Genomic DNA, 12185 nt, shown 5'->3' with positions numbered 1-12185 from the left:
AACCATTGAAACCACAAAATACAGTATCTATAAAGAGGTGGTATCTCCTTAGATATTTTCTATATATTACCAATAATTTTGCATTTTTGGTTAATAGTCTATGAAACTTTTTGTTTTAATTTAATGGGGTTTTTATAATTCATTTCATAAAAGTGATTTAGAGCAAAAATGTATTTGCAGGGTACAGAGTACTTTATAAGGAAGATAAAACGCATTGAAATATTAATAAATAGAACTTTTCTGCCCAGTTTGCAAGGGGTTAAGGTGAGGAATCTAAAGCCTAATATGATGGAAACTTTTTTAGTGGTCCATCATTCCTCTCATGTGGTTAGCATTTCAGAGAAGTACTTGTTGTTCCAGGACTTGCCCAAGTATACACTGCGAAAAAAACAACCAACATTGACTAGGAAAGTCTATGTGAGGAGGTCTTATATTTTTAGCCCTTTTCTATTCAAGTCCAACCATCAAAAAACTCACCCAGATCTACCAATGCCCCAGGGATATTTTCAATTAAAATTTGAAAGATAATTGTGTCTTAGTTAAATAAGAATAATGAGATTTAGTTCTTCACATCATTAGATTGTTTGTTACTGTCTTCATTACAGTAATATTCCCTATCCTTCCAAATCCTTAATATCGATTCTAAAACAAAGGTGGGAGGAAATTACACAAGCACCTAGGCCACTCTTAATTCTTAAGAGTTCTTAAGCACACTCTTAATTCTTATCCATACATTTTTTCAAAAAGTGATTCATAGATAATTGGAATCTAGATATTTTAATTCTTCTTTCCTTAAGAAAATTTCTGAAATATATGAAAGTGAAGACTCTACAAGGACATATGTAGGACATATGTATAACATATATATATTTATGTTTATGTATTAATTACATTAACAAATCTAAAATATGTGTGGAGTGTAAAATGGGAAAAGCGCTAATAATAAACAATGTTCTATAAATGAGGCTTCTATAATATGCAAAGTTCCATTCTAAACTCCACAGACAATAAAAGCATATGCTACCCCTTTTTCTTGATGAGTTTTTGATATGTATAAGAAATAAAGACGTTTAACTCTTGTAGGGGGTTGGGGAGAGGAGCTAACAAGATAAAATAGATGTATAGCACCAGGTAAACAGCAAAGATACATCACACAGACATTCTACAAAAGCTAATAAATTATCAACATTATGAACCTTCTCTTCATATTTTCAGGCTGAGATCAGGCCAGAATAAAAACTATGATAATTCAAGGTTTGTGCTGATAAAACCCGATGATGAATGGTTAATCCTTGCTGCTCAAAAAATATCCTAAAGGACCAAAGCATGCAAACAACTATAGCTTTAGGTCAAACTTAAACAAAAACTATTTCACTCAAGTTCTACAGGGTTGCATTTTTGAAGAGAGAAAGCAAATTCAGCAAAAATGTAATGATCAGTTGAATGTTTATTGTTGATACCAGGGATTTATTTATGACCTCTCATCTGATCTTTTAAAATCAATCCTAACTTTACTTTTCTACCCCAAGCCCAAACCCCAGAAAGAATAAAGTATTAAAAAGAGAGGGTGGCCCAGGTTTGTGGGCAAGGGTCCCTTGAGACTAGGACTGAGGTGTATCTAATTATGACATTTGAAGGTAACTGAATTTGAGGTTTTGTGTGCAGCAAGGCTGTGCATGCACGGTAGGCAGAGCATGTGTGCACACATGCACGCACACAGATATGCAGCAGTGATACGCAAGGCAGGTGAGATCAATGTGTGTGTGCAGGAGGATATGGAAGGAGGTAGTGGAGGGGATTCTGAAAAGCTTCTTTTTTTTTTTTTGAAACGGAGTGTCGCTCTGTGGCCCAGGCTGTTGTGCAGTGGTGCGATCTCAGCTCACTGCAAGCTCTGCCTCCCGGGCTCACACCATTCTCCTGCCTCAGCCTCCCAAGTAGCTGGGACTACAGGTGCTCACCACCACACCTGGCTAATTTTCTGTATTTTTTAGTAGAGATGGTTTTCGCTGTGTTAGCCAGGATGGTCTCGATCTCCTGACCTCGTGATCTGCCCGCATCAGCCTCCCAAAGTGCTGGGATTACAGGCGTGAGCCACTGTGCCCAGCCCTGAAAAGCAATCTGCCCTGCAAGTTTTATCTCATAAACGCCCTGGGTTCTTTTCTAAGATAACCAAAGCATAACCAGTTAAATACGGTGCAAATCATGGTTAGTTAATGCTGTGAATACAGGTTCACGAACTCTGGGCTAGGTAGAGTATGTGACAAAACAACTTGTTAGCAGGGTGATTTCTAAGCTACAATCTCTGAGCTTCGAGGCCTTCATCTAAGAAATAAACAGGCATAATATTTGGTACCATCCCCTCAGGAAGATCAATGAGATCATGCAGGTGAAACCTCTTTGAATATCTGGAAAACTATGCAGCTGTAAGAAGCATTAAACATGTTTAAAAATGGGGGGTGGGGGCAACTGTTTATTCTGTGAAGACAGAATGACACACAATTGACTTCCTGTCATAAAAACAAGAACACAGAAGCCTCTTACAAAAAAACGTCTTGGCTCCATTCACATTACTGTCAAGCTGTCTATGCTCATTCCTTTCTTGCTCTTTCATGCTTCTCAAAAGGGTGGGAGGTCTAGTCACTTCTCACCTCTTAGTCACTCCTCAGCCACATCTGTCAGACCAAGCACTCAACTGGCACTGCTCCCAGTAAGGCCAGCTGTGACATCTCAGCTCCAAACCCATAGGTCGGGTTCAGTTCTTGCATCCTGGGCCCTCTTAGGTGCCAACCGCGCCCTCTTTCTTGACTTTTCCTCCCTGGCCTTCTCACAACCAACTCTCCTGATTCTCTAGGACTCTGAACACTTAAGCAACTCTGTGTCCTGCTGTCTCCTCCATCACATCCAATCAATCAGGTAAGATCAATAAATGTTCACTGAACAGATGTTCATAAAAACAGGTATCACCAGTAAACGTGTTTAGATATTACTGCATAGCAATTCACTGTTAAAATATAAAGTTATCAGTTCAGACATGTAATCCCACTGAATGGCTAGAAGCTCTTAATCTCTGTAAATAAGAAAGCAAACTAAATAATATTTTACTGATTATATGGCTGGAGGTGGGTAAAAGACCTCACCATCCCTCATAAACTGGTCCACTGAACAGCTGTGTAGGTATTGTAACACTTCTTTGTGAAATCCCAGCACCTCTGGGAGGTCTAGGAGTGAGGAATGCGAGCCCAGGAGTTCAAGACTAGACTGGACAACACAGCAACATCTCATCTCTACAAAAATAAAATAAAATAAAATAAAATAAAAAAGTTAGCTGGGTGTGGTGGCACACACCTGCAGTCCTAGCTACTCACAAGGTTGAGGCAGGAGGATTGCTTGAGCACAGGAATCTGAAGCAGCAATGATCGCACCACTGCACTCCAGCCTGGGCAACATAGCTAGATCAACTCTTAGAAAACACTTCCCTGACGAAGTCTGACTACCAAAGCTCATTCCTGCCCCAGACCCTTTACATTTGCAGTTCCCTCTACCGAAGACATTTTCATCCAGATCTTCCTCTTGTTTCTACAGTGCACTTCATTCAAATCTGCTGAACATCACTTCCTCAGGTGAGTGTTTCCTTCCCCACCACCCTAACGAAAATAGGAGTACTATTCCTACCTCTGTCACTTTCTATCTATTCCAATGCCTTGTTTGTTGTTTAAGGTATCACTGCCCAACATTATATTGAGTGTTTCTTTTTCACTCACTTTAATTTCTGGCTCCTACCCTAAAAGGTAAAATCCATAAGGACAGGGGGCTTTGTCTTGTTTACCAAGAAATCTCCAGTGTCTGGCATGCAGTAGGCGCTCATTAAATCTTTGCTGAAAGAACAAATAAAAAACGGCTAGGCATGAAGATAATGCTAAGCCTGGGCTACACCACTGTTGGTTATTCAGGAAGTAACCGTGCACCTGGGTCACTGACACATCTGAGCTAATGGAGTGGAGGTGGGTGGCAAGTGTCTGAAGCAGGTCAAGCAGCAAGTATGCTTTCTAGTCCTGATGAGCTGCCAGGCAGTAAGTCTGTGTCTCAGGACTAACGACCCTGGCTCATCAGATTACCACACCTTCTCCAGGACAACAGAGTAGGGCTCAAAGGAAAGTGGTGTGGCGTGACAGCCTGGGAAACAATGAGGACCCTGCAGAGGTCACTAGGTCACTGACTTTCTCCATGCTTTCTGAAGAAACTTGAAAGAGAAGTCCATTCTTAGCAAAACTGGAAATCAGGTGAAACATTTAAAAAAACTAAAGAAAAGAAAACAAAACAAAAACTCTTTTTTCCATATCTCCCTATTTCTCTGCTATATTGCCAGGTAGCTGGACGGTGACTGCCCAGTGACTTTGACGCTAGATTTCCACCTTCCTGCCTGTGACCCAGACGTCTCGTGACCTAAATCTGGCAGTCATCTAAATCCCAACCCTACGCGATGAGCTCAGACCAGAGTTTTCACCTTGAAAACTGAAATAGAGTCAGCAGGCCTGGGTGTCCATAATAGCTGCCCAGTCCATAAGCATCCAACTACATTCTCTTAGAGTCTGTTCCACCTTCATTGTCTGTTCCTGGAAAGCAAGGCTGTCTGAGGTGGGGGCAGCACCAGCTTTTCACCTTTGCTAAAGCTAGAAGAAATACTGATTCCCATGCTTGCTGAGATTGCTTTTTAAAAAACTTTATGAACTAGGAATTAAGGTTTTATACAAAAAAAAATAAGAGAAATAACCAAAAATATAACCAAAGTAGCTTATTTCCTATCATCTAGAGATGACTCCTGATGATATTTTTTCCTATCATTTTGGTATACATTCATATACCTCTACACATGAATATATCACAAATATATTATGTTCATAAAGCAGCATATTGTACATCCTGCTTTAACACTTTTATAATAAACTGGCAATTTCAAATACACACTCTGTTGAACATATTTGTAAGTATACTTAAAATACGAATTGCAACTAACATCAATTGTTTTGATATAAAGAAGAAATTAAAATCCACTATAAAACCACTATGTAGACATAAACACAATCAGCATTTTGGTGCATTTCTGAAAGTTACTGTGTGACACATATCAGAATTAGGGTTTTTCTGAATATTGTGCTCTGTAACAAATTTTATGAAATGATTTCGACAGAAGAGTCTGCTTCATATTTTCTCAATCATGTCAGGTAGTTGGGGTTAAAAGGGGACTTTGATGTATAATTAAGCCACTTAATTAATTTTTATTTCATAGAGGTTGGCACTATTTATGAACCTAATTTCTGTAACAGCCCAATAAATGTCAATACATTCAAGTTTCTTTAAATAAACACTCTGCCCAAGAAGGCTTGCCACCTGATTCAAAGAAGATCTCTCAGCTGATGTACAGTTTCCTCCTGCAGGTTAAGCTAATTCATTGTCCACAGTCACTATCTGACTTTCTAAAAAGGCTTTTAATAGTCTCCAAAATGCTGTTCACTTTAGAAAATTTTCAACCATCAGCTGAATACTGATTCATGCTGGATAAAACTCATGAATGTTAACAAGCAATTAGGATGCTAAAATTTGGTTCTTTTCTTTTAAAAATGGACAACACAGTATTTGAAGGAACTATAATGCCAGGGAAAAGGCAAAGGCACGCAGAGACGTAATCCAGTCTACCCTTCCACTGCCCCCAGAGCAAAATAACAAATTGCCATTGCTAGAAAGAGGATCAGTGTTACTTTTGGTTTAACTTATAAAACAGGATTTAAGATTTTCAGTTAAAGTAGCATACCTAGGAACATTATAGCCCACAATGTTCATGATGTGCTATAATGATGTATATGACGTATATGTGCCAAGGAAACCCTGAGGCATTCTTATTCAGATACAGTTTCACAAACATAAGAAATGAAACCCTTTCCCATATCAGCAGGAATATACATTTTCTGAGATGCATTAGAGAGAACGACAAAAGTTCCTTACCAAGGAAAAAAGGTTAAAAAAAAGTATTAGGTGTTTCAAGGGAAGGGACTTTCTGTACCTGGTACCATGTCATACAATCAATTCTATTCAATTAACATTTACCAAGAATGTTATACCACACACAGATAATTAAAGGAGGCTTGTAGACCTCAGAAGCCTAAGACAATGATTCTCAAAGTGTGGTTCCTGGGCTGGGAGCACCACAGCATTATTTACTAGAAGATCTTAAATTGCAAATTCATTTTCTTTAGTACATGTAGGGCTATTTAACTTTTCTCTCTCTACTTAGAGTTTAATTGTTTCCTTAAGGGGGAAGCTTACATCTTCATAATTTGTTTCTAATATATTCCTATAATGCTTATATACCTTTCCAATTTTATAGTTTTTTTTTGTTTGTTTTTTTAAACTGGCAGAAGGTATTCCAACATCCATTACTTTTCGTACTGGCCAAAACCAAAAGTCTTTCATGGAAGTCTTTACCTCAGTGCTTACTTAAAAACCAAATTGGTCATTGAAAAGAGTGAGTAAAACAAAACAAATCAGGTGGGGCAAAAGGTCTCCACTCTGGTGAACTGTATGTAGACTGACTGAAAAGACAGCCTAGCGCACATACAAAACACATCGGATACTGCAGTTGAAGAACTGTGTTTTGAATGGATGACTCCTCTGACACTTGCTTTCAATCCTGTGAGAGGAACTATAATCCAAACTTTCATGATTTTTACTAGAAAGAAATTTATGGGAAAAGTGCAGCTAGGAAGATTATACCCAGAAACAACACACATACTGCTCCCATCCAGCAATGTGAAGCTATTTCCTTTTCCTTCCCTGCAGGAATATATACATCCCAGCTGCTGCCATCCCATTAAAAAAGACTGATAAGTCCAGGCACGGTGGCTCACACCTGTAACCCCAGCACTTTGGGAGGCCGAGGTGAGTGGATCACGAGGTCAGGAGTTCGAGACCAGCCTGGCCAATATGGTGAAACCCTGTCTTTGCTAAAAATACAAAAATTAGCCTGGCATGGTGGCAGGCACCTGCAGTCCCAGCTACTTGGGAGGCTGAGGCAGCCTTGAACCTGGGAGGTGGAGGTTGAACCTGGGAGGTGGAGGTTGCAGTGAGCCGAGATCCAAGCACTGCACTCCAGCCTGGGTAACAGAGCAAGACTGTCTCAAGAAAAAAAAAGACTGATAAAAATCTCTTTTCCTACAATATATATTTTCTATTTTATCTCACTATGCTGAGATAAAATAGAAAACACAGTCCATGCTTGAGACAATTTAAGAAAAACTACAAAAAGCATCTGAGATAGTTTAGATTCTGGAAATGTCAAATGTCAGAATTTTTAGTCAAACTGTAGAGATTACAAAGTTGCCACTAAAATATAGTGGGCAAAGGATAGTCACTCCAAATGGCACAAAAAAAGAATCTTCACTCCTACTTCTCATCATACATGCAGATCAATTCAAGATGAATCATAGACCTAAATGTGAAAGGTAAAATAGTAAAGCTTCTGGAAATACTATAGGAAAATATCTTTATGACCTTCAGGTAGGCAAAGTTTTTTAAATAGGATACAGAGACCTAACTGTAAAGGAAAAGACTGAAACTAGACATCACTGTTCAAAGGGTACCAAGTATAAAAAAGAAAGCCTTACAGGAGAAAAACATGTTTAGCTCATGATTCTGACAATACAGAATATATGAAGAACTCAGACAACTCAACAAGACAAAAGTTTTTAATAGGCCAAAGTCTTGATTTTTTTTATATATAAATAAAATAACATCATTGAGCTTACTTTCTCCACACGAAAAATAGGGTCATATCACCTATCTTACAAGATTCTTCTCAGGATCAGGAATAATGTGTATATAACACAAACCACCGTGACTAATAGGTGCTCAATAAGCATCTATTATACAAGGAGTTTGCAGATACAGTATCACTCAGAATCAATCATCAACCCCTTTTATACATAAACTTTCCACTTGTAAAATCAAGATAATTATAAAATCAAGATAATGTTCCACCTGACCTGCCAAATAAGTCTGTAGCATTTCTGCTATGGAAAGTCATAGGAGGTAAAAGTACTTATTGAATATACGTGAACTTCCAAAGAAAAGTACACAGCTTGATCATTCCCACTTCAATATTAAAAGAGTTGCCGATTTAGTCATCAGTGAAACTATACAAGAACTGGGTCATGACATTTTATTATTCAGCTACTTTATGAACTCCATATGCAACTGCAGCTGTCAGCTCTAATACCAGAGGATCAAATGAGTTGGAAAGATTAAACAAATGGGCAGGAGAGATGCCAAGAAGGGTATAAACTCCTGGACAGGAGTCCAGTTGGTTCAGCTACAAAGTTGATCCTTAGAAGACTTATGTGCACTACAGGCACGCACTGAAGAGAAGCATATGACAGGCTGAGATGCATGAAATACAAAAAAAGAAAAGAAAAGAAAATGAAGGCAAATACAGGTGTAAAAAAACCTAGTACTACTGTGGTTTTCAGACTAATTCTGAGTCTACTTTTAGTCTTACAAATAAATATATTCACTACTTATCATAGAGAATAAAATATAGGTTCTGTAAGAAATCTCACTTTTACTTTTTTGAGACAGAGTCTCGCCCTGTCACCCAGGCGGAAGTGCAACGGTGCAATCTCGGCTCACTGCAACCTCCACCTCCCAGGTTCAAGCAATTCTCCTGCCTCAGCCTCCCGAGTAGCTGGGACTACAGGCATGCACCACCACGCCCAGCTAATTTTTGTATTTTTAGTAGAGACGGGGTTTCACCATGTTGGCCAGGCTGGTCTCGAACTCCTGACCTCATGATCTGCCCACCTTGGCCTCCTAAAGTGCTAGGATTACAGGCGTGAGCCACCGTGCCCAGCCAACTTATTTTTTAATATTAACATATATCTGGGATTTAATAAAAATCAGATAATGTATTTTTAAACAAAAAAATCAGGTTGTTGCCTATATCACACCATCTAAGCTAACAAGGAGAACACAAATAATGGGTAAATAAAAAAAGAAATCCCCTGAGATCTTGAAGTCAAATTAAAAAAAAAAAATCCCACAAATTTTCTAATCTAAAATTACTGGAAGATAAGTCTTCAAACTTCCAAATTCTGACCATATAATCATATTACCCTAGCTATTTCTCTTCTATTATTATCTTTATGACTGTAAGTTTTAAATAGAAGGCACACTTAAGAATTTATAAGTAACTCAATGTACTCTAAACTCAGTTCTATTCATTCCACAAGAAAGGTCAGTACACCATCTTGGTGCAAGTCTGTGACACAGAAACTTTTTACAATGTCACAATGTTAAAAAACAAAAAGCTTTTTTTCTCTCTCTCTCTCTTTTTTTTTTTTTTTCCTGTGGCTGAATTATTTGGGAAAATCTCAGGCCATTGATAACCTAATAAAACAAAGAAAAACTAGCCAAAAGCTTTGTGAATTTGTGTTTTTCCAGTTACCAACATTTTCACAGCCCATGCTTGATTTATCTCCTATGCATGGATCTAGTTTTCATTCATATAAGACTTGGAACATAGAAGAACCTGCCTTAGTTGAAGTCCTCTATTAGTTTTCTCAATGGTCCAGATATCTGAATAAGTTCTATGGCTTCCATTCCACTTTGTCTCTCTGAAAAAAGCAACGGAATCCACATTTTTAAAATGGCTAAGGCGGGTGTGGTGGTACTTGCCCACAGTCCCAGCTATCGGGAGACTGAGGCGGGAGGACTGCTTGAGCCCAGGAGTTGAAGTCCAACCTGGGCAACATAGTGAGAAAATCTTGTTTCTATAAATAAAATAATATAAATTGGCTGGGCATGGTGGCTCATGCCTGTAATCCCAGCATTTTGGGAGGCCGAGGCAGGTGGATCACTTGAGGTCTGGAGTTCAAGACCAGCCTGGCCAACATGGCAAAACCTCGTCTCTACTAAAAATACAAAAATTAGCCAGGTATGGTGACATGCACCTGTAATTCTTGGGAGGCTGAGGCATGACAATCACTGAAATCCAGGAGGCAGAGGTTGCAGTGAGCCGAGATCACGCCACTATACTCCAGCTTGGACAACAGAGTGAGACTCTGTCTCTTAAAAAATGATAATAATAATAACAATAATAATATAAATTTTAAAATGGCAAGCACATCGCTACTTGTCACATAGAAGTAAAAGTGTAAAAAGGGTAATATTCATAAGTTTAAACAAAGATATGCCCAACACATTTGTTTAAAATTCTAATTCAAAGTCTGTGCTTACAAATGTAAGGTCAAGCTATTATTGATATCTTAAAATCAAGAACACAACTACGAGACCCACCCCACCAAAGGCACCTTGCAAGACAGTCTTACAAATTCATGTTCTTCTCATGGTTATCTATAAAACAGAATTTAGAAAAATTTTAAATATCTAATAATAGTGGATGTGTTAATTAAGGTACTACCCTGTAACAGAATAGTGTAGAGCAACTGAAATGGATGTTTCCTGAGAATTTTTAGTAGCCTGAAATAATTTAATGATACATGGTGGGGGTTAGAGGGAGAAGTCTAATTAAAAATCCATACACAGTATAGCCTCAGTTTCACAAAACAATAGCTACAAAGAGGAAAAACACCTCAAAATGTTACAGTAGCTTATACTTGGATGTTTATTTTTTTTCCCTTCCTACTCAACAAAAATATTGGTTTAAAATTTAAAATGTTTCTCCGAACAAAAACATCAACCTAAAATGATTTTTCAGTTAAATATAAAAGACTACAAGATCACTTAAGCTACAATGATAGAAGTATCTAGTCAAGTCAACTATACTTCAGATCCCAATAAATCAGATAAGATATTTCAAGAAATCCTTAAACCTGAGAATTGCCAATGTACCTTGCTAATGTTTTAGAAGTAGGGGGAATTTTTATCCCCAAATAATTGATGACCAAGAAAATATTAGGTGCACAAATAAGTTTTAAGAAAGTGGCTAAAGCATAAATCTTAAATATTAGAAATAGAAAGAAGACAAGTGAAAAAAGTAGAAGGAAAGAGGTTATAATAAAAAAGACTGAGATGACAAGGGTCAACAGTGGTTGCACTTAGTCACTTCCACTGCTCTCAGGAAACACTCTGTGCTACGAACTCACAGGGAGAAATGCCATTCCCTCAAGTAACCGTTCCTGGATCATGAAGATAAGAAAAAGCACACCTTTGTGCTAAAACCACAGCACTGAACTACTCTAAAGAAAATCCACAATAATTTTTTCATCATGGTACGAATTATTATCACTTAACAGTAAACAAAGAGAAATACTAATGACCTCATCTATTTTATACTTTGTATAGTGAAAAAATCCAAATGTTTTAACCTGAGATATTTCAGAAATGGCAATTGCAAAACAATACTCACAGCCCCCCATAAAAGATTCCCTTCATAACATCCAGCAATCTTCTGATTAACCTATTTCCTGCTTCTGGAGCAAGGATTTGGATCCATAATTTGTTGGTAGAAACTATAGGCATTCTGTATTTAGACACTAGACACATACACATCTAGTGTTCAACATGATAAAGAACTAACTAATGGGAAGTACAGAGTTTTGTTTCATAAGTCTTCTAGCAGTGATGCAGGCTCAAGGAACTACGCAAGCAATACATTTCAAAATTCCACGAAGGTGTTTCAAAATGTACTGAGAGAGCTCTAGAATACCGGGGGTGGACTAGGAAGTATGATGCCAAATACACGCGACTTTATTACATTTATGGCATTTAGGCTTATAACAAACTTCCCTTTAAAAATAGGTCTTGGCCAGGCGCAGTGGCTCACACTTGTAATCCCAGCACTTTGGGAGGCCAAGGCGAGTGGATCATGAGGTCAGGAGATTGAGACCATCCTGGCTAACACGGTGAAACCCCGTCTCTACTGAAAATACAAAAAAAAATTAGCCGGGCGTGGTGGCGGGCGCCTGCAGTCCCAGCTGCTCGGGAGGCTGAGGCAAGAGAATAGCTTGAACTGGGAGGCGGAGCTTGCAGTGAGCCGAGATCCCGCCACTGCACTCCAGCCTGGGCAACAGAGCAAGACTCTGTCTCAAAAAAAAAAAAAAAAATTGGTCTTAACAGATCTGAGGATTCTTTTTGACAGACATCAGAAAATTATAAGAAATAGTGCAAGCAATGCT

The 12185-nt window shown here is 38.3% G+C and overlaps 1 protein-coding gene across 5 annotated transcripts in view; it reads right to left on the bottom strand.

Moving 5' to 3' along the window:
* Positions 1–12185, bottom strand: part of FGD4 (FYVE, RhoGEF and PH domain containing 4) — a 242504-nt gene that overhangs the window by 144292 nt on the left and 86027 nt on the right. Inside the window, exon 1 of one of the 5 annotated variants that reach the window (XM_054526468.1) lies at positions 11417–11597. The exons of the other annotated variants lie outside the window; for them this stretch is intronic. Within the exon in view, the coding sequence (XP_054382443.1) occupies positions 11417–11426 (10 nt within the window). The 5' untranslated portion in view covers positions 11427–11597. Of the gene's footprint in view, positions 1–11416; positions 11598–12185 lie in introns of those variants that run through there. 5 annotated transcript variants of the gene reach the window in all.

Source organism: Pongo abelii, chromosome 10 (assembly GCF_028885655.2).
Source record: "Pongo abelii isolate AG06213 chromosome 10, NHGRI_mPonAbe1-v2.0_pri, whole genome shotgun sequence".
NCBI classification, from domain to species: domain Eukaryota; kingdom Metazoa; phylum Chordata; class Mammalia; order Primates; family Hominidae; genus Pongo; species Pongo abelii.
Note: the sequence above shows the minus strand (reverse complement) of the source record. Positions and strands in the feature narration are given on the sequence as shown.